Below are 26,770 nucleotides of genomic sequence, written 5' to 3'. Positions count from 1 at the left end.
ATGTGTCAGAGCATGGAGCTATGCATGGTCAGCATGGTCAGAGGGATGCGGTCGAGCACACATTTCGTTGTGCCCATCTCCCATGGGAGAGAGGCTCAGGGCCAGTGGTGCTTGTAGTAGTCTTGGCGCAAACTCTAAAACGGCTAACAATTGGGATTATGCCCGCAAACAAATACATTTGTCATCATCAGGCGCGTTCATTTCAGTTCAATTCAATTCAATTTAATTCATTTGTTCTTCATCGTGATATAAATGAAATCTATATAAACTGCATAAAGGAAAAGGAACTTACTTATCAATTACATGTATTGCAGAACGTAGGGTTTCGAATGCAATAGCTTGATGTGTACTCCTCAGAGTGTAACAAACATTTCAAAAGAAAATAGATTGAAGGACAACTTGAGAGAGGAAGAGAAAGAGAACAACATTCAAAATGGCTGTTTTGCACAAAGAACTAAGGAATGAAAACAATTACTACAAAGCGCAGCACACCACAGACACACGAGCACGGACAATACAACGACAAGATGCCTACTTCAGATAGGAAAGGGATGCAGACATACATGAGTTATAGGTTCAATACATGAAAAAAAAAGATCAAGAACAAGAGAAAAATCAGCAATAAAGAGATAAATTACAATTTTTAATATTGTATTTCTTACTTTGTTTGTAAGATTTATTTCCTTCAACTTTTTCATATTACATGAATCAAAATTATTTTCAGCGAAACGTATGAATAAATATCATATAACAATGTACATGATTTAAAGGAGAAACAAATAAATGTGTACATTAGTCTATTCCCAAAATATTATGCATTATTATTAGAAATTATGGTTTTTTTTTAATACCTCCTTCATTATAATAGAACCACAAATAATAGAGCTATAGGCAAATGCTGATATGAAGACACAAAGTTGGAAGTTTCACGTTAGATTATGGCGGTACCCAGGCGTGTCCTGGTAGGGGAAGGCAGCATTTTCACATTTTCAGCATCTTCTTGACTCTATGACAATAACATGTCCATTTCCACCAAAATAATGTGTAGCATCCCTTGAGTAATGGAATCCCACTTTGTTTAAAGGGGCACCAAGTCCAAAGGCCTCAAAATAAGGGACTGTTGGAACAAAATACATGCAAATATTCTTCAGAACCATAAGTAACAGAGCTGATGCAATGCGATTAGAAAGTGAATGTATGAAGGTATTTTTTTTTATATGGTGGGTGAGGGGATGCCGAAGGAGAGAGAGAGAGGGGGGGGGGGGGGAGGAGGAGGCGTAATGTTCATATTTTGTAACATCTTGTTGAAAAATCTCTGAAATTTTTACTTTACAAGGCAGGTAGCATCCCCACAGTAATTCAACATCTAATATATTGTTACATAAACACTGTAACGGTTTTGCTGGTGTGTATGTAATCAATATCCCCTTATGGGCTTTAATTTTTACAATTTTTGCCTATAACACATTCCTGGTTGTTTTACATCTCAAGATGAGAAAGGTCCTCTCATTTTGAAATCGTACATGGTGGCCATTGATGCAACGTAGGAAAGTGATTTCATGATTTTTATTTTATCATTTTTTTTTATCTACGAGGTTTCAACTGCTTGTATGATGAACTTCACAATTTTATCGGGAAATGCAAAACTTCATTCCTCTTGCTTCCAATTTTCCTTTTATTTATCTCTGCTTTCTTTAATGATGATTTCCTTATATTTTATGTCCAAAGTTAGCCATAATTAATGATGAATCAATAAGTACGTTTTCGAAAGTGATTTGATTAATTGTCTAATACAGAAAGAGCAATAAATGAAATGAAAAGAATTGCTCATATAGGACCTTGAAAGCATCTGCAGCTTCGCGTTCATGACGTGTATAATTATTGGAGGTAATAGGTATTATGTCTGCTCCATGTAATGTGTGGTTTATTGTGCATGATTGTTCTCGAAAACATGCACCCCATAAAATATCTTGCATGCAGAAATGATCATGCCTATTGTGATTATTAAAAGTAGAAACATTTTACAACTCACTGCGAGAAGGAAAATTTGGTATATCACTATCGTAGAGGTTTGTACAAGTACTACTGCTGCTTAAAGTCATATACAAGACACTCGCACATCACGCATCAACAATACACTAACACCCACATACATCAAGGTATACATATAATTAGTTACAAAAGCAAATTATGACAAGATGACATTTTCACTTCTTAATGAAGGTTTCTAGTATGATGGAGTTGTGATGTTTTAAACAGTGGCGTATCTAGGGAAAACGGCGCCAGGGGCAAGCGCGAAAATTGCGCCCCTAATTTCTGAAAGTTCAACCCCAACCCCATCCCGGTAGAGACTTTAAGCAAAGTCCACATGATATGCTTTTCAAGCCCTTAAAACGGGTCTTTTGAGGGAGATTTAAATGTAATGAATTTTGATAAATTTTGGCGAGCGAGCGCAGCGAGCGAGCCGAAAATTTGTGTATTTCAGCTGACAAAACATGGAATTCTTGTCATTTTTTGCTTATCAAATCGTACAATTCTAATCAAGATAGTGACGGCCTTATAGATAACGATTTATCTATACATGTACCAATAAACTGAGTACTTTAAAAAAATATTCTAAACCAGAGGGGCATTTCATGACGCATTTTGTCCGACAACTTGTTGCACAAAATTTGCTTTCAGCCAATCAGAAGCAAGGATTTCAGTAGCTTTTAACAGTTTGTCAGACAAAATATCTGACAAATTGCTTCATGAAATGCCCCCCCCCCCCATGTACGCGCGAGTGAGCCGAAATTTGTATATTTCCGCGTCATCATCACGTTTTGTTCATATCTCCTCTTTAATTTTGACAAATTTTGGCGAGCGAGAGCAGCGAGCGAGCCGAAAATTTTTGTATTTCAGTTTACAAAACATGGAACTCTTGTCATTTTTTGCTTATCAAATCTTACAATTCTAATCAAGATACAATGTATAGTGACGGCCTTATAGATAACGATTTTTACCAACAAACTAAGGAATTGAAGAAATACTCTAAATTAGTACGAGCGAGTGAGGCGAAATTTGTATATTTCCGCGTCATCACCATCACGTTTTGTTCTTATCTCCTTTTTGTTTCGATAAATTTTGGCGAGCGAGCGCAGCGAGCGAGCCGAAAATTTTTGTATTTCAGCTTACAAAACATAGAACTCTTGTCATTTTTTGCTTATCAAATCTTACAATTCTAATCAAGATATAGTGACGCCCGGCCTTATAGATAACGATTTTTACCAACAAACTGAGGGCTTGAAGAAATACTCTAAATTAGTACGAGCGAGTGACCCGAAATTTGTATATTTCCACGTCATCATTACGTTTTGTTCTTATCTTGTTTGATTTTTTTGGCGCCCCCCCCCCCCCGTATGTTCGGAACCGTTGGCGCCTTCTTTTGATCCAATTGGCGATCGCTTCAGAACGAAAGAAATTGCAGCCGCTGCTCAGTGAAACATTTTGTCTGCTAAATATAAAATGACATGTGTGAACACAATAGACATTGTCATTTTGTCGGCTTCACCATCAAATTTTGTTCTTCTCGTCTCGATCTTCTATATAAAAGTTAGAGAGCGAGCGCAGCGAGCGAGCCGAAAAATTGTATTTCAGCTTACATAGAATTCTTGTGTGAACACAATAAACATTGTCATTTTGTCCGAGTCATCGTTATGTTTTGTTTTTATCTTTTTTTTTTGATTTGGTTTTCTGCCCCCCCCCCACCAACATTCTTCCTCTCCCCCCCCCCCCCTTTCCGGTGAGTTTCTTCTTCTTCTTCTTCTTCTTCTTTTCTTTTTCCTTTTTTTTTTTTTCTTCGTTTTTTCTTTTTTTTTTCTTCTTCGTTTTTTTTTTTTTTTTTTTGCGCCCCGAGGAGTGGCGCCCGGGGCACGTGCCCCCCTTTGCCCCCCCCCCCCCCCTAGATACGCCACTGGTTTTAAACATATACCTGTCATTCCATCCCCATTTCAGTGCCATTTACTCCCTCATCTCCCCACCTGTCATTCACCTCTTTTTTTATAATGACTCTTAAAAATAAGCACACTTCATACATAATGACAAGAGTTTAGGGAAGAAGATAATGATATTCATTATGAAAGTTGAAATATAAGCATGCAGAATGAATGTTACTCGTTCTATTTTAAAACCAAGGCAAATATAAAAGTGAGTGGTGAGTGAGCAGACGACAGAAAGAACTGGCCCGTAAACGTATCCAAAACCACAGGTGAGGCTCTATACGCGAGACACATTTTTTAGAAGCCTAGGCATCGAGTTACACTTTAAGACCGAGTTACACTTCAAGACCGTAACATCCGTATCTTTCTTCTCTTTCAAAGGGCATAATTTCGAGATTTTGACTTGAGGAACACTTGTTTAACCTTTTTTTTTTTTTTTTTTTTTTTTTTTTTAAAGTGCATAGAACACCGAGTTCTCGGACACCAAGTGTAAACCCAGTCTAGTGTCCTAGGCGGGCACAAGTTTGTGCGAAGAAAGCTGTCTACGCTCTGTATAGTGTATGTGTGTGTGTGTTTGTGAGCAAAGTGTATCATCGAGGTACATGTACAGTATCGTAACACTCGCACTAAATAATGTCATGCGCGAGAAGATGCCCTGACTTTTTGTGCGTACGAACGAAGTCGGTCACACAGCTGTGACTTTTACCGAGATATTTTAGCAGTTAGCGGTTGAATTTCATCACCTGTAACGAGGTACGTATGGATAGACTGTGCAAAATCATTTCGTCCGGCTATTTTGTGATATTTGAGGCACACAAATATAAAGACAAACTTCGTACTCGTTCGCAGAGCCGTCAAAAGGTCATAGTGCAGTCCCACATACCGCTTTTGGCGTAACTAGTAGTACAGGCTGATAATGCTATCCGTCAGCCGTGAATATTTAACTTAATTTAGATCTCTAACTAATTTACAGTTATATCGTTGACTGTAAATTTAATAAAGCTCAATTTTGAGATATGAAGTGATGCGTTATTTGATTGTTATTAGATCTACTTGTCAAATATTAAGGATCTTTCACCATGTTCACGATTTTTATTGATGGTGGTCTCTCTATCGATTCTTTTTTGAAACTACAGACGCCGATAATTTCACCTCTTAAGATATGACTATGAATTCAAATTCAAAGACCCAAAATGATGCTTGCTGATCAGAAATAAGTTGATTTATGAGTGTTTCTTCTCTGCCTATGAGCATGAATCTTGTGGCTTGTGATTGTAACTGTATCACAGTCACACCATCCATGCCTCCTTCCACCGCCATCCGTGACCAGGGTAGGGCCTTTTCTTGTCGATCAAAAACAATTTAATTTCTTTGCAATTCGTAGTGTGTTAGTGAGCAGGTTTGTACTAGTTGATCTCTCCATCAATGGTCAAGCAACACAGAATCTTTATTAGCTACAGGTCATCATACTCGTAGCTACAGACAGCATGCAGCAGCAGGTTTCAGGAGGTGGGCGTGGCATGTGAAATGAGGTTTCTCTACACAGCTTCTTGGAAAGTTGGAGGGGGGGGGGGGAGGGAGGAAGGGAACTCAAAAGACTTTCTCATGTCCCCCCCCCCCCCTCCATCTTACTAATAATTTTGACATACCACTTTACACTGCCTTTAATACCAACCCACATTAGCACATGCATGTGGTGTGCACGGATGCATAGTTTGTACACGCACACACATTTGGCAAATGCTTATGGTGCAGACAGCGTCCATCCGTGCATAAGATAACAAGGGTAGGGTAGAATAGAAGGGTTGGGGGGGGGGGGTGCATACATAGTTCTATCGGTTATAAACCTCCTAATCTATTTTGGTAATTACTGTATAATCCCATACTCTTGTAAATACAATGTACGATTCATATGCCTCACACTTACAGACCTGCACAGTCCCTTTTGTAATTTGATTGTGATTTTTATTCCAGTTCAAGGTCATTATTTGAGACATTTAGGTTTTACATTTAATGTAACTACACTGCATCTCAATGAAATTATGATCGAAAGAGTCAATCAAAAGAGTCTGTTGATCCTACAGTGTGAAATTATCAATATTTTCTTGTACTTTTTGGGGGGCATTATGTACCCATAAATAAGTGTAGCATTAATGTACCAACTGTCTTTTTTTCAATACTTTGTACTGTTTTATAGTTATTATACTTTATATTATACTTTATATTATATTTTATGGAAGATACTGTCTTCTCCAAATTGCATTTCCAAACATGTGTCTTTCTCCCATAAATATGCCTTTTCGTCCCTCAGAATTCTGCAATGCTGTGTGTACAATGTAAGCTTGGTATCCCTATGTAGTGGGTAACTGGTAGTGCTGAAGTTGAACATATCCGTAGAAAGATTTCAGTATCTATGGATGATTATGTGGGGTAGTTGTCATGGTGTTGGGGTTTGCATGCTGTGTGTGTAATGGGTAATTCCAAGGTTATGTGTTGACAGAGATGTCGATGGTGTATCAGTGAGTGCACTGTACTAGAGCAATGTGAGTGGGATCACATGTGTTTGAACACGGAGCAAGCATGCATTGTGCATAATGAGAAGGTATTGCTTCAAATCACTTCTGCAGGAAATTTGTGGGTAGGCATCTTCTTCGGAAGACCGGGCAGGATGGATGAACCAGCGTCGGTCGCGGAGCCAGAGTTCAGCCACGCAGAGGGGCGCGAGGACCTGAAGGGGGTGCTGACGAACTCGGACGCCACCCCAAGCACGGCCACCCCCAGCACGGAGAACTCCATGGACAACGACATCACAATCATGGCGGAGGCGGCGCTGGAGGCCGAGAAGATGGAAGAGATGCGGTACACGGAGGAGGCGGATCCACCAGTGGGGGCGGAGTCACCGGTGGGGGCGGAGTCTGTGATGAGTGGGGGTGAGAGTGAAGTGGGAGGAGCTGCCTGCAGTGCCATGGAAGTTGAACCTCTTGAAGTGAGAGGGGCGGAGGGAGGCGTGGCATTAGAGGAGACTGGTGCCACAGCAGCAGCAGCCTGTAAGTCTGAATGATATACCTTTAATAATAAATATCATCAAACTTTTCATACTTATAGTGTGCATATTACTGTTTTATAGTTTGTTTGTTTAGTATTTTTCTCATGTCGCAATTTTTTTTTTACCACAAACACTCAGCTGTTCATGACATTGTCATTAAACCATTTTTTTTTTTTTTGTAAACATTTTGCTGAGTCAGGCTTGATATTCAAGTGCATGTTGTTCCTGTTGCAATAGTGCTGCAATGGGGTGTCAAATTGACCCCCCCTCGACATTTCGCGCCATGATTCCGCAATGCACAAAGATTTTGCCACGTCGTTTCATGACTTTTTTCATTGAACACAAGTCTCCCGCATATTTTGAGACCAGATTTGCGACGTCCGGGTTCACCGTTCTGAAGTTACGCAATGTTTTGCGTATGTGCGTGTCAACCCGAAAACAGCTCAAATTCATGATTTCCTGTGCAAATCCAATGCAAATTTTGTTTTTTGCTTAATTGATATAAATTAGATTATTTCAACTTTTAACCATTGAAATTAATCAATTCTAATGTAGATAAGCTTGAAAGAGTGCCTGCAACAAATTTTGGCAAAAAAGCAATAGAAAATCGAAAAAACAGTAAAATACATAAGAAATTAATAAAACAATAAAAAACAAAAGAAATTGATTTTGATTGCACTATTTTCTTACAAGAAAATTGTTCATTTGTGTCTTGAGGAACGACACAAAAATTTAGCAATCCTTCAGTCTTTGATGGAGTTAAAGGTGAAAATATGATTTCATGCGTAAATTTGCATAATTAATTTATTGAAAGATATAAAATCAACATTTTTCTATTGTATGACCATGTAATCTTGTAGTTGACATCCGGCTCTATCTTCAGGCAAAATTTTGCGGCGATTGCGCGATCGGCAGCCGAGATCTGAAGGGGGGGTCAAATTGACCCCCCCCCCCCCCCCCCCCCAGTAAAAACTTGGTCTCAAATAGCCTAGTTAAAATAGGGTTAAAGAAAAGATAAAGCAAATGACCTAAGCAATAGCGAGATCAACAGAAATGTAGGATAAAGCATCCGTGATATCGGAGAGTAATTGATTCTCTTTCAGCTGACGTCAGCGCCCCAGGCTCGGCGGCCACCAGTCCCCGGGCAGCGGCCCAACCTCAGCAGGCCTACCACGTCAAGTGGGTGACGTGGCGCAACCAGAACACGCCCATCATCACCCAGAACGAGAATGGGCCGTGCCCGCTCCTCGCCATAGTCAACGTCATGCTCCTCCGCGAGACGATCCAGATCCCCCCCATGGTGGAAATGGTGTCGGCCAGTCAGCTCTTTGAGTATCTGGGCGACCACCTTCTGTCCAGGATGCCCAAGGTCTGTGGATTGATTGATTAATTGATTGATTGATTGATTGATTGATTGATTGATTGATTGATTGATTGATTGATTGATTGATTGATTGATTGATTGATTGATTGATTGATTGATTGATTGATTGATTGACTGACTGACTGACTGATTAATTGAATGATTGATTGATTGATTTGATTTGATATTTGCATTTTTTTTCATACAAGAATATTTAACACAAAGTTGATTGACCAATGTTGTCGAGTAACGTTTGAATCTAGCTGTGGAAATACATGGAAACATGTAAATGATTTACTTAGATGTATAGCATTGTTTTTCTTAACACTACAAAATGAAAATGAACATTAGTATTTCACAGCATTTCATGCATATAAAAACTGTAAGATTTCAGATACATGTACCTATGCTTTAAGAGACAAATCAAGCAATATTATCCAAGTGATAGGAATGCATCAATTGTGATGTTGTTGTATCTGTAGTGTAACAGGGATGCCATATTTTTGGTATCAAATTTTCTGTCTACCAAGCACATCAGTGGTCACTTTACCTGCCAAGCTTTCTCTTCATCATTTAGTACTCCACCCACATCTGTGACCCTGCATCACAAAACAAACACAAAGTATGATATTTTAGTTAAGGGCAGACTCTGAAAGAGCAGACTCTAAGCTTTAAAATGGTGTATAACTCAATTGAAATGGACTCTCCTAACCTATGTGAATATTGGAAAGAATGCACACACTCTGGAAAAGTGTGAACCGAGAAAAGAGGCTCTGAAGTAGAGGGTCTATCTGTCTATTCAAGGGCTTAATCTTTAACCAACCATGCTAGCTGTGTGATGAATGGGACAAAAAATAGGATGTAAATCACTGTGGCAACAATAATGAAGGGATTATGAGATTAAGTTGAAATTGAGCATGCTCTATTAACACATTCTGTCCATGATTAAGGCTAACTTTCAAAGCGGTAGCCTTCCTTCAAAAGTTATCAGACTTGAAAGTGAAGAGTGTGCAAAGGGTTTTCAAGAAATGAAAAGGGGCCTCTATAAGGACATAACCTGATCTCACTACTGTACAAGAAAGAGTTGTTGAAAAATTGCTGAAAATGCACTTTCCCATTCATTTTATGATCCAAAACTTAATAATGATGTAGAAGAAGGGTAGCTCTTTCAGAAAATATGAAAAACTAAATATTGACTTAGTTGACCCGTTTCACCTTTTTTGAGTCCTCACCTAAAATCAAGGGGTGCGACTTTTTGTTCGTTATGTGATGCATGGTCACATTTGATGTCTCTGAAAAATTTGCAAGCCCACTCAGGTGTAGCAATGTGCCACAGACCATTTATAAACAGGAAAGCCACTGTGACACAATAGGGATTAGGAGGATTAGGTAATCTCTATTCATTAACAATTAGTTTACAGACATCAATGCCAATGAGTGAACACACCAAAGAAAGGGTTTAATGCAAGTTCATCAGTAACGGGGCCGTAGGGGACTGCATAATTTTCAAAGTAGTCAGTTGTTCATTTGATACATACAAACAGTATCACCGTAGATCAGGAAGAATGGGCAAAAATACCCTATGTCATTGGCAGGAGCTTTATCCCTGTGGCTTTAAAACAGGAATTAATCATGTTTTGCACAAATCACATCACTCATTTGCAATTTCAGTGTTTTTAAGTTCCTATACTATATTTTACAGAGATTATCTTGTAAATTCGTCATCTGAGATCAGAAGTAGTGTTCAGAGATGTATAGATGAAATGATGTCAAGTTAGGCTAGAGTCACACTCCTTATACTAACATACTGTACGTAAACAAATTTTGCAGAATGCCTCGGATGACATCCAGAAGAACTACGAGCAGAACATGCACGATGCAATGGAGATCATGTCCAGACTACAGACAGGCTTGGACGTCAACGTCAAGTTCACCGGGTAAAGCTTCTCATCCGTTGCCATGGAGACAGGGATGCAAAAAGATGCCAGCTATTCTTTTTTTTTTTTTTTTTTTTTAGTATTTTGATTTTTGATTTTTTTTTATTTTTGCCCAAATGTCCTTGAGGTTTCATTTATAATATCATCCCTAAAATTGGATAGCTGCATGTGTCTATAGCAGGATAGATAGAAATACTGTTCTTCCAGTGATACTAAGCCTTGATTGCCTCAGAAAACTGTTTAACATTATTATCTACAAATTTGGCATCCCTGGATGCATATTATTTTGGGTAGAGTTACATTTGTAATTTTGCAAACATCCTGACCATGCTGAAGACCATAGAGGGATTTGAGCTTGCAAGTTGGAAGGACCTTCAAATTCTTCTTCCTTACAAAAGAAAAAAAAATAAACATATGACAATGTAATCCTCTGCCCATTGAAGCAGTCTTCTTGTATTAGCTTGGTAGACCCACTTTTTTGTGTGTTTATGTTCCACATCCCTTATCTCCATAGTACCTTCCTTTCCTTTACCCACTCACCTTTACACCTTACTGCTATGGCTGCTTCAGCAGAATATGTAGAATCTCTTTTTACAGAAAGCATTTCTTCAGATTGAATTTTTAGCCACGTGGTTAAGGCCTCAGTGAAGGAAAAAAGATTAGTCTCTGAACTTAAGTTCTAATGTTCCAGTTGGAATAGTTGATGGAAGTGAAAAGAGGTGGTACATTGTGTATGATTTTGCATTAAAGGTAATCTTTTCAAGAACAACAGCCTTAAAGGGACTGTACAGTAATGGTTGAGGTGGGGATTCATGTTTTGAACATTCCTAAGTGAGATAATGAGAAACCTCTTATGAAATATGAAAGAGCATGTAATTCTCAGAAGGATTCAACGTATATTTGATGAAAATTGGTTTTTAGAAATGGCTGAGATATCCAAAAAGTGATAATAATAAAAGGCGACAGGCCACGCCTTTTATTAGGATCTCTTTGTTTCACCTTGTTTTTGGATATCTCAGCCATTTCAAAACCGATTTTCATGAAATAAACTTTTGATACCCCATAGAATTGCATGCTCTTTGACATCTCATAGAGTGGTTTCTGAATATCTCGCAAAATGTTAAAAGCTCAATCCTCACCTCAACCAGAACTGTACACACCCTTTAAAGTCATAATTTACCATTTGCAGATGAAACGAAAACCCGACATTAGTTCTTCAAAATAGGTCTAAATTGTGAGTTAGGGATAGAAACAACCTATCTAAAATATTGAACCAGTATAACTGATGTGAAGTATTGTAAAATATACAAAATGTGAACGATAGTTATGATAAAAATGTTTCCAGACTAAACCGTCTACAGTTATGGTTTAATGAGAAAAATAGTGATATCTGGTTGTATTTTAGGCTTTATAGCAAAAATTTAATATGGTAGGATGTTTTCTGATACAACTGACCTTCACGTATGCATCAAAAGTGGTATCTTGCATATTTTTTAAATCACTGCTGCCAAAATTTAAACAGGAGCTTTAACACAAATTTCAAAAATACTTCCACCAGTAGTGTCAGTGCAGTCTAGTAACAAAATCTCAATTTTTAAGTATCTCCATAGTACCGTAGCAATGTGCTTGTGGTGGGAAAATCAAGGAGAATTTGTCTCTGTTCCTTTGGTTCTAATTATTTACTCTTCGCGACTTGACCTTTTGCTCTTGGTAGAGTCAAGGACTTTGAATACACCCAGGAGTGCGTGGTCTTTGATCTGCTGAACATCGCCCTCTATCATGGCTGGCTCTACGACCCCCAGAATGCTGAGGTTGTGTCGGCCGTCAACACGTGCAGCTACAACCAGCTGGTGGAACGAATCATTGCCACAAAGACATCAACTAATGAGGAGGAGGTCAGACAAGGTATGGTGGCCAACATTCTAAAAAAAACAACCAAACAAACAAAAACAAGAAGAAGAAAAGAAGAAAAGTCCCTATGTGTGTATTCTGTGATGTATGATAGTAATGGGGCACTGTAGCTGACAAATTTTATTTTCCACAACAACATTGTTCAGCAACATTTGTACATGCCTGTGTCGTTTTATTGTTTGGGAAAAAAACAATAAACAAATGGGAAATGAAATAATAGTATTCCATTTGTGGAATGGCCAGCACAGAAAATTCTGAATAAATTTGAATTGAATAGCATTCAAAAGTGACAGTCCAGTGGAATGGTTCACATACCTGCAGACACCTGAAGTTACAGCTTGCTTATAAGCATTTTTTGCTTCTGTAATAGCCAAGTAAACCAAATCAAACCAATTCAATTTAATTCATATTACAGTTGACTACCATTATAACAAATTCCTGGGACCAGCAGTTTTCTTTTGTTACTACGAAATTTCATTTTAACTGAACAAATGAACAATAAAAAACAAAGGGTGGATTATATTGGGGCCTGAATTTTTACTTCATTGAATCAGAATTTCATTATATCAGGTGTACCCTGTATTGAGTGGTAGAGGGGCTTGGTACTCACTCTTTTAATTGTGACTATGATGTTTATCTCTCCTGGCCAGGTCTGCAAGCTGACCAGTTCCTGACCAGCAACGCCTCCCAGCTCACCTACCACGGTCTCTGTGAACTCAACTCAACGATAGCCGAGGAGGAGCTGTGTGTCTTCTTCCGGAATAATCACTTCAGCACCCTGTACAAACACAACGTAAGCCTGTGTTCAAGGGTCTTCTGCCTATTAAAGCTTGGACCGGACAATCTATGTTGATCGTACTACTTTTGCTAATTTTGTGAGTCAACTTAAAAATTGCAAAATATCTGCAATAAGACAATGTCAACTTTTTGTATACCATTTTATTTCGCATTGCTTGCATTTGGTAGGAAAAGGATAACATGCTCTATTTTCATTTCATTTGCTACATACTGGACTGGTAAACTTTCCAAACTGCTCTACCACAATCCAGAATGAGCTCTACGTCCTCGTCACCGACCAGGGGTTCCTCACGGAGAGCAACGTGGTGTGGGAGACACTCTCCAACGTCGAGGGCGACAGCTACTTCGTCGACGGCAACTTCCGCCGGCGGCCGGTCTCCTCGGGTCCCTTGACCCCGCCACCACCGATGAGCACCAGCCAACAAATAGACACAGAGTGAGTAATGTTTGTAATCGTTCATCCATAAAACCACTATCAATAATGATATGAAGAGTTTTATCGCAAAATGAACTTATGTCAAGACATTTTTGGTTAAAGCTGCTAAAACACAAAGAAAATGTTAAGAAATACAATTTTTTTTATCATAACTTCTAGAATGTTGTTACCCTGAATGCCACCAGTGAGGTATTACTGGAAAAGTTTAATTTTGCTCTATGTGATGATGGACTTACTTTAAAGTGTTTAAGATGGCTTTTAGCTCATTTTGCAATAAAACTCTTCATATTATGCACATACCAGCAATTAAACAAACAAAGGAATGTGTAATAAAAACGTGTTTCATGGGCAAGGTATTGAATAAAAGTTATTGGGCGAAGTAAAAGTGTAGTTTGGGAATTTCAGTCAGACAGGTTATAGTAACTGATGTAGATTTGGTGAGGCACGTAAGCTTCCTGATGTTGAAAGTGTGTTGCCTTCGAATGAATAAAAGCATGCTTACAAGATTTTTATCTTTATATATTTTTGTGTGCAAGCTCATAGATTATATTCTGCCCACAAGTTAGATGCCCACGTGGGTGCTATGGCACTTCACTTAATACACTGTAACCAGCCAAGCTTTTTTAACTGAATTCAAGAATCTTTTCAATCTTGGCCTTGTTGTGAAGTTAGCAAGACCATTCAGGTGTAACAATGTGCCTCAGTCCTACAGGAAGGCCATGATGACACAAAAGAGATTAGGGGGATTAGGTAATCTTATTCACTGACAATTAGACCTCTGTGTCAATTAGGGAAGAAAGTTCTCTAGTATACATGCCATCCAGCACATGAAGTGGGCTAAGGGTTAAAGGGATGATATAATATTGGTCGAGGCGAGAATTCTTTTCAAGATGTTTCGAAACCACATATATAAAATGCTAAAAGGTATACAATTCAAAATGAAATTCAATGTTTATTTGATGAAAAATGGTTTTGAAATGGCTGAGATATCAAAAAAGAAAAAGAAAAAGAGTAAAACATAGTGATCCTAATAAAAAGTGGGTCCCACTTTTTATGAGGATCCCTTGTTTTGGATATGTCAGCCATTTCAAAACCAGTTTTCATCAAATAAACTTTGAATTCCTCTTAGAATTACATGCTCCTTCATAATCAATAAGATGTTTCTCATTATTTTAAAAATTCATCATCAAAACACGCTGGAAACCTCAAGCCCAATCTCAAATCCAGCACAATCTCAAATCCAGCACGATCCCGTTGTGGAATTGAACTTCCAACTAAAGGCTGTGTTTGTCATTTACTGACAACAACATTGAGCTTTGCACATACAATTATCTCATATCTCCTCTCTCTATCTACAGTTTACTGCTGGCTTTGTCGCTGCAAGAGTCTGCCGCACAGGGAGATGGGGCCCAGGCCAGCCAGCAGCCAGGCAAACCCCCAGCAGGCGAGGCCAAGCTCCCCGAAGGTGTCCTTACTGAGTGAGTGTCCACTCTGTTCATAGCAGCGGCAGGATGGAATACCTTGGGTGTGGGTGGGGAGACATGGTCAATTATAATGTGACAATGTTTGACGGTGTTTATTTGTTTGCTTGTTTGTTTACTTGTTTATCTGTTTGTTCTTTATTTTCCCATTTTTTTCCCATGATACATAAAAGAAGGGTGAGGGAGGATATCATCAATATGCAGTGCAAGAAAATCATGTTGAAGCAGGAGGAGAGAAGATATTCAACAAGGTTACCCTGATAGATTCTTGACCCATCAAGTTCCAGAAAATATCATCTTGTCATCCATATATCGGCAACATTGAATCTCACATTGAGAAATTTTGTGTGGAGCTGGTTATATATGGTAAATCTGCACCAATCGCAAAGAAATTTACAAAATTTTGCCAATTTGAGAGAGAAAAAGTCAATTTTAATCCTGTAAAATGTATTACCAATTTAAAAATCAATGCAATTAATTACCAATCAGTGGAATAAAAAAGAAAAAAATTGAAGTAAGCAGTTGAGAGGCTCTTTGCAATGACATTTGTCATCAACTGTATGTAATACGAATGAAAAGTAAAATTTTTTTTTAAAGATCTCATCCACTGAGCCACAGTGGCTCCTTCAAACTGGATAACAGATGATGATACAGTGCACACTATGCTCTATATGTCTGTTTTCCTATCTCTCTATCTCTATCTATCTATCTCTCTCTCTCTCTCTCTCTATCTATCTATCTATCTATCTGTTTATCCATCTATTTTGTCTCAGTATGTTTGCCTTAATATATGAGTATATATTAATATTATACACATTCCTCTATATTTCACTTTTGGGAGACAGTGTGTAGAAAATTTGTACTAACCATTGTCAGCTGTATTAAAGGCAGAGATGGAATTGGATATAACATAGTGGATAATGCTAAGGAGACAATGCTAAGTTGAGCTCTGTCTCTTTAAAGGGAAGGTAAACCCAAAGAGCAATGTGGATTGAGTGAAAGCAGCAACATTAGTAGAAAATATCAGTGAAAGTTTGAAGAAAATCGGACAATCGATGCAAAAGTTACGAATTTTTAAAGTTTTGGTGTTGGAACCGCTGGATGAGGAGACTACTTGAGGTTATGACGTATGAGAGGACAACAATATAAAGGAAATATAAAGAAATTTTCACAAAAATTCATTTTTCATGAAAACCACAAATTCCATCAACTTGATACTGACATATGTCAAGAGTAGCAATTATTCCCCCTGCTTTCTGAAAGCGGTTAGGCAAGTGCCCTTTCATAATGCTAGAAAAGTGAATCTTTGTTGATTTTCCTTTATATTTTCTTTACATTGCTGTCCAAAAAAAAAAAAATTCATAACTTTTGCATCGATTGTCCGATTTTTCTCAAACTTTCACTGATGTGTTCTGCTAATGTTGTTGCTTTCACTCAATCCACATTGCTCTTTGGGTTTACCTTCCCTTTAACCCTAATCAGGCTGGGCTTTTTTGGCTATGCTATAACGGGGGGGGGGGGGGGGGGGGGGGGGGGGGGGGGGCGGATTCCGCCCCCCCCCTTCAGATCTCGCCTATGGAACGCGTGATCGCGCCGAAAATCGGCACACGCGATGCCCGCGACGTATACTATCAAAATGTATGGTTGCTTTCTCCGAAAATTTTTTCTTATATTTTATATTAATTAATTATTGTAATTTATGCATAAAATCAGTTTTGGGCTCTAAATCACTTATTAATGCTCTAATTAAGCTAATTTCTTTTTTAAAATGTTTCTTGTATCATTCTCCTGAGACATAGGATTAAAAAAAAATCTGTATCGAAATTAATTTCTTATGTATTTGATTGTTTTTGGAATTTCTTATGTATTTCTTTGTTTTTCGACCTTTTGTTTTTGTTTGTTTTTTAGCCAAAATTTGTCACAGACATTTTTCGAAGCTTTATTATGCTAAAATAAATTGATTTCGTCCATTCTAAGTCAAGATATGAATTTTTATGTGAATTAATTGAAAAAACACAATTTGCATTGGATTTGTACACAAAATCACGTTTTGGAGCAATTTTGGGGTTGACAAATTTTTTTCGAACGGACGTCGTACGCGCGGTACGCGCGGGCGCAACAATATTGGTCTCAAAAGTTGCGCGATACTTGAAAGAAAAAAGTCATGAAACATCGCGGCGGGAGCTTATCGCGCTGCCAAGATATTGCGCGAAACGTCAAGGGGGGGGGGCGGATTCCACCCCCCCCCCCCCCCCAGCCTGATTAGGGTTAAGGAGCCATTCAAGGGAATGTATATAATATTCATATGATATTTGTTTATATGCTCATATATGGGTGAGAATTTTGAACGATGTACAATTGCCAATTTTCGTACCTTATGACATTCTTTCCCTTAGAACACGCCAGGATGATCTAAGAAACCAGATTTTTTCATGTCATCTCAAAGATTGGTAAATTCCCTTTCAGGAAATATATGGTTTGGTTGACTTTTGCCTGATATTTTTCATTTCACAAGGACTTAAAGCGTAAAAACACGGTAAAAACGCTATTTTCACAATAATTTTTGTTTTTCAAACTAATGATGTGCATTCTTAATGGTACGTGGCATCTAATATCTGACCATGTTCTGGATCTGACATATCATGGGTATGTACCACAAAATTATAAGAACTTTATGAGCACGTAAAAAATTACAGAGAACAATCAAAATATCAAAGTCCTAAACAGACGAACGTCCGTGATGCTTTTATTTCTATCGCTGCTGCAAATTCTACTTTGTTGTCCCAACTGTAACGTATACGAAAATTTGGTGTTCCACCTAATGAACATATCCTGCAAAAATTGTACGTCTGCTGGCTGTACATGGGACGTAATATTCTTTTATGCAAAATTATACTCAGTTTTCGTCACGGACGTGCTTCCGCTATTTTCTAATAAAGATCATAGCCCCTGAAACTTTATTGGCGATATTGTTCTGAGTCGTAATCAACTAAGATCTAGCAACACGATAATATGTTTGTTTTGAGTTTCTGTCCATCCTTTGTCAAATAGGAACCGAAATTGTATTTTTAGACGAACCTCCAAGAAAAAAAGAACGTCCGTGATGATTAAAACGTTTTCGAGTGGGACACCATCTTGCTTTGATGGCGAAGGTGCATTTTACCTTTGGCTCTCTAGCCGAGGAGCTGCATGCCATTTTTGGAGCGGACTGAGGTTCGTCCGCAGTTTTTGGACCATGCAATTCACCAAAAACCAAGCAAATAATTGATATTTTCTGTGAAAATTCACCTCCTGATCCCCCTCTGAGCAATACATATGTTGTAAGGATGTCAAATTTCTTATAATTTGCATTGACAATACCTTTTCAAATTTTTGAAAGAGTTAGGAAGGCTAGGTACTCTCTTCCGATTAGTTATCCGTCCTGGAACATGACCCTAGTAGTAGAACGAACGTCCGTGACGTATGCAATCCCTCCGATAGGGATAACTTGTCCCGAAAGTGTCCTGTATTCTTTAAAACTTTTGGCTCGAATAGCGACAAATAAAGTTTTACAAAGTAAACAATGAGTTTAGAGCAGTAGTTTCAGAATTTTTAAGGCGTTATGTGATCATGATGAACAAACAATTGAAAATTTACTCACAATTTTACGCTTGTTTTCCCTCTAATTATACAAAAACAGCTAAACACTTAAAACAAAGTTATAGGAAAATGGAATTTTGCGTAATCTGTCATTTCTGTGCGTTTAAATTTCTTTCTAATGAGGTTTTGGAGACAATTTGTACTGTTACAGGTTCTGAAAGTTTCGCTCACGGACGTTCTGTCCGAGAAAGGAAATTTCTGACAATTACAAATATATCACTGCACATAAGATTAATGTTAGTTGAAAATATTACCAAATCACCGAGCCGCCCATTCCCGAAAGTGAATAGCGTTCAGCACTCAATTTACCTGTAATAACAAACGGAAAATGTTTTTTTCACGGATGTTCGTTGGTTGAATAAGTCAATGGATTACATAGTAGGAGAAAGAAGATCAGTGCCACTTTTTAGTCACAGGTGCTCTAAGTGTTTATCTTTTGAGTATGGTAGCTGCCGTCTCAAACAGAACACATCCAGTTTTGGTCTCCATAACGGACGTTCGCTGTAATTGTCATGATATTAAATGCCTTAATTCATTCTTATTTTTCTCTTCATGACGATTTTCTCTCATTCCCTCAATAGCCTGAACATGCTGCGACCAAACAGAAAACAAAAACAAAACAAAATAAACCAAAACAAATCCGAAAAGTGCTATGCAATCACATCCAGGATAATGACGGAAGAAGTCTGTAATGAGCATGTGTTGAATAAGAAACGGAAAAGTTTCAAAAGGACCTGGAAGCAGTTGAATGAAAATGACTGAGAAACAGAGAAGGGATCGAGCTCCAACACACAGAGAAAAGAATTGCCAGTGCACTCCCGTTATACCAAATTCCTCTGGAGAAGTTTTTGTTTGTTTGTTTATGTTTTTTATTCATCGAAATGCCGTCACAAGCGAACAAAAATCATGCAGTATACAAGTATTGTCTGATGAAAATACACAAATCCTCCGCTTATCATCACATGGTGTTGTTTTATACTCATCAATGAAAAGCAATATTCATTTGTAATTTTTTCCAAGATTTTTTTTTTCATTTTACATTTAAGAGACAGAGAGATCGTCAATTTGTTTGTGTTTTTGTGCTTACTTTGAAAACACATGTTAAAAAAAGTAATGATTAAGAATAGGTTTATGGTTGCACTTTGATACGTTCGCTCTTCCAAAGATTCGTTACTCCGATGTCCAAAGGTTTGTTATTCCAAAATGAAAAAAAAAATTGTAGTTAATTCAGGAGGTTTGTTATTAGAAATGTTCTTCGAAAAATAGATATTAAGGATCATTATTTTTAGGTCCGTTCTTCTAAAAGTGGAATGGGCCTGATATTCGTTTAGGTGAAAACGGTTATTATGAGGTTTTGAAATTGGAGGATTTTAGTTGTTAACCTGTTTCTCCACCTTTGGATAAGCAAACATAATTTTTCATGTTCCAATTAATAAGCCCTTCGATTAACCTTCGGAGATTCCTATCATTTACCGAATAAAAAAAGCGTCATAATTATACGAACTCTATCAATTTTTGTATCGACAAACTGTATGAATAACGAGCCTCCGAAATGACGCGCTACAAAAGGTTTGTTATAACAAACCATATTGTATAATATCGAAGTCACAAACATCCATCCAAGTTATATGGACTTATTGTGTCATGTTATGACGAAACTTCGCAGTATCGAACCTATTATCATTTCTGACTAATATAATAACACAAATTCTCCTCGGTAACAGTGTGTAACACAAGGAGCAAACACAGAGGGATTTCTTCCTAACTTATTCGTTTGCCCTCCCCAGCTAAACTTCGTATTTCTATAACAGAGCACATTTCTTCTGTTTTTCTATATTAATCCTTTGTCATAATTTTAGCTGTGACCATGTTCGTTATATAAAAAGCAAATTTTGCATTGTAGACTTTATATAACAAGTTTAGGACCTGAATATTTACTTCATGATAACGAAATTTTGATAAATATATTCGTTCTCAAGGATGGACTACGTCACTGAGATTACACGTACGTTTGTACGTTCATTTACGAGAGATGGAAAAATTGTTTTCTTTGATTCCTCAGTATAAGAAGATAAACAAGCTTATATAATTGAGAATTGGTAATATCTATTCAGGATTTTGCAGAGGAGTTTGTTCTCGATATGAAATTGCTGTTTGTTGTGAGTAGAATGCGTTTCCAACTCAAGAGAGCTGCTTTGTTCAATATCTTGTTTGTTCCAAACGTCCGTGGGCTACATGCGAACCTCCGTGATGAAAACTATGCTATGTTTGTTGGGTTATAGAGACTGCCCAGATGAGATACATCTTAAAAAGGTATATTATTATTTGGGAGTGAGGATTAAAGTATGGGATAGTGAAATAAGAGGTGAAAATATTGAGTTTCTGTAAAATGCGCGTAAAGTTAAGAAAGTGTTTAGCGGAAGAGCAATATTTCCACAGAAATGACGAATTTAGTTAAATCATCAGTTGTCTACCATTACGTACAGGTTAAGAGTACAAGCTTAATATTCTGCAATCACGTACGCATGTCCCTTAAGATATTTCGTTAGGATTTTGAACTGAATCAGATCTTTGGAAACTATGTTAAATGGTATTCAAATGTATGTGCAGTACTTTTCTTCACGGACGTTCGCTGCTCTGGACATAGTTAACTTCAGCGGTGAATAAAAACTTGTTCCTCTGGGAAAATCCTTGTATAATTGGGTTCATATTAAAGCTTGAGTTATACTCTTTCAGGTAAGATGAATGATTTGGAGAATTTCCTACTTTTTAAATTTTGCCTTGTTTTGGCTCAATTGTACATCGTTCAAAATTCTGACCCATATTCATATGATTTTATCTGTGATCTCTTCTCTCATGTTTATATGCTCATATATTCATATGATTATATCTATCTCTTCTCTCATGTTTATATGCTCAATAATACAACTGTATTCATATGATTATATCTATCTCTCCCATCTCAGTCACGAGCTGGCCCTCCAGTTACAGCAGGAGGAGGATTATCGGTTGGCTCAGCAGATCAGTCAGAGTGAGGAACAACAGCAGCAGCAACAACAGCAGCAGCAGCAGCACCCAGCCCAGCAAGGCGTGGCCAGGGGCCAGCCGCACCAGGGCGGGGCTAGGCCCCGGCAGGGACAGCCATCGCCACGGCAACAGGCAGCAGCGGGAGGCGGGGGCGGCGGGAATGGGTCGAGGAGAAAAGAGGTGAGTGGCACACCAGTTGCATTGTAGTGACTGAAAAGTCCCTTTCTTTAGAAAGTTATTATCAGAATTTGAACAGAGAGTATGAAAAATAACAATCAAAACAGTGCTTTAAAAAAGTATGTAATTATACATAGATCCTTTTTTGGGGGGTTCATTATTAGGACCATTGAAATTTCATTTGTAAAATCAAGAAATTATAAGAAGTATCATCTCTTCTCTACACATATGATTGGATGTTCGTTATCATGAGTCTCCAGTTATGCGATGCACCGTCTAACCATCAAGATGTGACTTCTTGTTTTACAGATTGCACAGAAGAAAAAACAAATGACAAATTATGTTGATTTGTTCTCTCTTTTCTTTCTATTCAGTTTTTGTCCTTCTGCTTCCCCCGCCCCCCACACTGACTATTTTATTCATTACCTTTATTTTTTTGTCTTTTTCATCTCTTGGTTTCCACTCCCATATCACAGGACAAAAGCTGCACGCTTCTATGAGGAAACTTGCCTGCTGCAATTTCTGTGTACAGTAGTGTCTGCGTAGTGCCCTCTAGTGACAAAGTATGTGTAACTTAAAACGTGATAATCTTGTAGCAGGGAGTAGGGAGGGCTTGTTCTTTTCTTGGTAAACTCCCGCAACTGGTTTCTGACGCATCCTGCCCACGACTTGTGGCCACTCAGCCTGAACGGCACCTGTCCGGGTATCGAGTTCCTTTCCGCCATGGATGTCGGGCACCGCACATTTGCCAATCCCCAAACTGCCGTGCTGCAATATCCGATTGTGTGCAGCGATGCCGATTCCAGTGTGTATTATGTGTGTAAGGTGTGATTTTGTGTGCAACCCTTGTCCTCCCCATTCGCTGCTGAATTTGCGGAGTGACTTCCGTAAAAATGAAGTAGAAGAAGAAGAAGAACAAAAAAACATGTAAAAGATCTCTTCTCTGTGATAAGTGTGATAAAGATGATTTTTGAAATAATTGCTAAACAGCAAAAAGAAGACAAAAGGAATATCTTTGTGAGAGTGTATGACATCAAATCCTTATGTTCTGCCTTCTCTCACAGTTTCTGCATTTGAATTGGAATGTTGTTGTTGTTGTTGTTGTTGTGTGTGTGTGTGTGTGTGTGTGTGCGTGTGTACCAAGCTCTGCTGTAAAGATAGGTGAGACAGACGGATGGAAGTGACATAGGAGAGAAAAAGAGAGAGAGAGAGACAGATAGTGTGGAAGAGAGAGATGTACAAAGAGAGAATGAGAGAAAAAGAGAGAGAGACAGATAGAGAGATAAGAAAATGGCATTATGATTTAATATTCTATCATTTTAAGAGAAGCTATAATTGTGGGCTTATACTGTATCTCTATTATCCCCTCCCTGATGAGTAGTGAGGGAGGTGTTATATTGTTTTAATAGGTTGTCCGTCGTCCTGAATGAAGAAAGGGAAAACAAAAACAAAAACAACTATCCAGTGTAGGTTCTTGAGATATCAGTCTCTACTCTTAGATTAGATTAACCCATTGAAGACTACTCCTGAGTATTGACCGATTCTGTGACGCGCTATGTGTATTTTTAGCATAGGCGCAGCCATACTGGGTGTATCATCCGACCCCCCCTCCGCACTCCCCCACCCCTCTCCCTACATTAGCACGCGCGCAGAATGAAAAACTGCTTTAGCCAATGGGCGTCTCGTACTGAGTGCGCGAATGCTTGCTAGTGCGCGAACCTTTGTTACAAGTGCGTGATAAACATGTTGCCCGGGGGTGGGGGAGAGCAGGGGGGGGGGGTCGGCTGATACACACCGATACACCCACTATGGCTGCGCCCTGTGCCGTAAAATGTCTGCTGCCCTCAACGAACCCGAATCGGTCAATACTCAAGCAGGTGTCTATGGGAAATGTGTTTTATAGCAAAATCAGCATGTCCTGAACAGGTTAATGAAGGTTAAAATGAAGTGACTAGATTATCCGTTCGGTTTGTTCTTCTGTTGTATTAGTCTTTCACAGTCAATTTCACTTGATTTTTGGTCTAGAGTCATTTTTCTTTTTCTAGCCATAACTTCCACTCACCACTTAAGCTGATCTTATGTGTGGTGATATGAGTTTAGAACTGAAGAAAGATAGAAATGTATAATTTTCAGCGGATTAAAATGAATTGGGATATTATTCATGAACGAAGGTAAAGGTTTTATCCTCGTGGTCAATGGTTAAGACCAATCAAAGCTCTATCTTGGTGAAAATGCAGGGTGTTACACATATTGCAGACCATAAGGATTGCATTAGAAAGGGGAAGTATTCCGCTCATTGTACTCTTCAGTTGAATCACCTTATGGCATTATGTATATATGTTTATGTGTAATATAATGAGACACATCTTTCGTCTGGTGGTTGTGTTATAACTGCAAGCTTTGATATGTGAGTTAGCAATCTGTTCAGAGACAGCAAGTATGTGTCCACTCCAAAAGTCAAATTCTTTTCACCTCTTTACCATAGGCACTCTTTTATTCCGTTCTCTCTTTATCTCTTTACAGTCTTTCTGTCTGTCTGTTTGTCTGTCTGTCTGTCTGTTTGTTTGTCTCTTTTGGTGTTTGTTTCCTTGTACTTCAGTTTTTAATGACGCTAGAAACTCCACAATATCTCACAGATTTTGCTACTTCAGAACGATAGAGATGAAAATCTGGTTGAAAATGTACTGCTCTAAGACCCTTGTGGTATCAATAAGATTATAAAGATAATTAAGAAACTACTATTGTGTCCATTTTCCACATAACTATCAGGATTCCTACGTGGGACACGCTTCTGCACTTTCTGAACTGCAAATCATACTGAAATTAGTGTTTTGACGAGTGTTTTGGGAAAGGACATTTTGAATTGCAAGCTTTATGTAATATACATGGTTTTCCCATTGTGATGTATAAGTTATTGTCTTTAGTTTTTTAGTATAACTGCTTTTAGGAAAGAAATAGAATAGGTCTACAGTTTAATTACTTTTCTGTACTAAATTATGAGCATTAACTTATGTTTATACATGTGTACATTGATTTTGCCATTTTTTTTTTTACCTAATTTGTATATACTTCTCTTCTTCTTTTTTTGCCAGTTTTCTTTCTATTTCATCTTATCTTTCCATAGCCATTATAGGTGTAAAGTGGAATGAAATGTAGATATGACTTGTGTAAATATTATATAGTTGAAACTTTCATAGTCTAAGCAAAGTCTAAAACCAAAATGTGCAATTCGTAGTGAAGTTGAGAGAAATCTGTGCATGCCATGTTGCGGAGTGACACAAGTTTGTCGGTTATAGCCACCGCAACTAGACTGCAATTATTGTCGCTGTTTGTGGAGTCCTCGTAACGTTCAACTTTCTCTTGACAGTAGGTTGTCATGCTCAGGTGTACATATTATTATCGTAATTAGCACTGACAAAAATCTGCCAACTTATCCTTTTTATTTCCTTTTTACAGTAATTTGCAGAAAGAATGGATTGTTTCCGTTATTTAACAAGAAAGGAACACAGGAAGTGGGTATAAGAAATAACAAAGTTTAAATCTAGTTATTCATTTTTTGTTTAGATATTAGAGAAATATTCAGTATTCATTCGGATGTTAATGTGAACGAGTACCCTTTCTTAGGTATTTCTAAAGGGACGATATAGGTGAGGAAGTGCATGATATATAAGTGGAGTTGGTGGTATTGGTGGTGTGGGGTACAATTGGGCAGGACAGGGCAGGGTAAGGTGGGATAAGGGGCAGAGAGTGAAATATAAACCACCTGGTTTGGATCCTTATTAAAGCCTGAAAACTTCTTCCTCCAGGGTACAGACTCTGCCGTTCAATGAATTATGTTTTGCCAGGATGATGTCTGTGCACACATACCATCTTGTTCATTGTCCCTGGGATGCCAAGTTCAAAAAAAAAAAATTATGAGTGAGATTTTCATGACTCGGCATCTCGGCGAGCGACGGTAGGGAGCTTTTTCAATTTTTAGCTCTTAATGGTGCAATCAGGTGCATACTTAAGTGACTATTTTTACTTATTTTGAAAGACAAAAGGAAAATATACCTACATATTGTAACTACGATGTATCACTTTAATCCTCTATGCTCCTTACTATGGGCCCAAATCGCAGACTTTATCCGATGCCTGAGAAAAATGGGTGCCATGCGTGAGATCGTGAGACGACCCCTAAATGCTTGAGTCTCACTCAGAATGTGTGAGACTTGGTAGCTCTGTTGTCCTCTAGTGATGCCAGTTATTGATAGGTCTGTTAGGGGTGGAAGGGGGGGGGGGGCATGAGGGCCATGGACCCATGGACCCATGGGCTGGATGCCCCGCCTTTTAAAGCAGAGCACAAAACTTTCCTTTAAATTAGTGGCCATATGCTCAACAACATTGTGTACATGCGACATTATAGTTCAACAAAGTGCAGTAGATTTCGTAGGAAGGTCATCAGAGTTGTAAAGATGTACAGAGTGACGAGGAAGACGAGGAGTATAATCATCTCGCCTGCAGTTTCCGCTAAATTCACCCGAAAATTTAATGTAGAGTCACAGCACTTTACGACCCAATGGCAAGGGCATACCATTGAATGTGGAGACTGGCCCGACTCGACTCGGATATATTCGAGAATCATCGTAACGAAACTGTGTACAGCTGTATCACTGATTTCTGTGTGTGTAAGTAGGCCCTACGGCACACACACAACCGAAGAATCTCGACAGGAGTCGACTGTTTCCGATTCACATAAATATACCCTGATCGGTGCTGTTCGTGGTTTCCGAATGTACCCCGATGGGCACCAAATGACTCGGGCCACTGATGAATTCCCACGCTACGGGCTGTAATAAAGTGTAATCAGTTTGAACTCACACACTGCCTTAAGGAGCATGACCTTTGACCCTTATTCGACTGGTGGTATTAGCGCTCATTTCCCAGGCACAAAATTTTCACGGTGCACACTTTGCTGGCCCATAGAAGAAACTGTCGT

General features: G+C 38.4%; 1 protein-coding gene across 1 annotated transcript; it reads left to right on the top strand.

The window, feature by feature from the left end:
* The first annotated feature begins 4,620 nt into the window (after positions 1-4,620).
* On the top strand, positions 4,621-23,320 carry LOC139735822 (ubiquitin carboxyl-terminal hydrolase MINDY-1-like). The gene is made up of 10 exons (XM_071646569.1): positions 4,621-4,730; positions 6,605-7,024; positions 8,127-8,392; positions 10,217-10,323; positions 12,038-12,228; positions 12,885-13,027; positions 13,284-13,468; positions 14,827-14,946; positions 21,555-21,795; positions 22,269-23,320. The coding sequence occupies exons 2-10, from the start codon at positions 6,646-6,648 to the stop codon at positions 22,290-22,292; spliced, it is 1,656 nt and encodes a 551-aa protein (XP_071502670.1). The 5' UTR covers positions 4,621-4,730; positions 6,605-6,645; the 3' UTR covers positions 22,293-23,320.
* Positions 23,321-26,770: the final 3,450 nt, after the last annotated feature.

This window comes from Diadema antillarum, unplaced genomic scaffold (genome assembly GCF_040938485.1).
Source record: "Diadema antillarum isolate AM-2024a unplaced genomic scaffold, OU_Dant_1.0 seq00000602_RagTag, whole genome shotgun sequence".
Lineage (NCBI taxonomy): Eukaryota > Metazoa > Echinodermata > Echinoidea > Diadematoida > Diadematidae > Diadema > Diadema antillarum.
This window is presented reverse-complemented; position numbering and strand designations above follow the sequence as displayed.

What these genes read in the sequence shown, in the direction of transcription:
- LOC139735822 (XM_071646569.1), top strand. Translation starts at nt 6,646, where the DNA reads ATGGATGAACCAGCGTCGGTCGCGGAGCCAGAGTTCAGCCACGCAGAG. An exon ending in TGAGGAGGAGGTCAGACAAG is followed by an intron (nt 12,229 to 12,884) that starts GTATGGTGGCCA and finishes TCTCCTGGCCAG; the next exon opens with GTCTGCAAGCTGACCAGTTC. An exon ending in AGCCAACAAATAGACACAGA is followed by an intron (nt 13,469 to 14,826) that starts GTGAGTAATGTT and finishes CTCTATCTACAG; the next exon opens with TTTACTGCTGGCTTTGTCGC.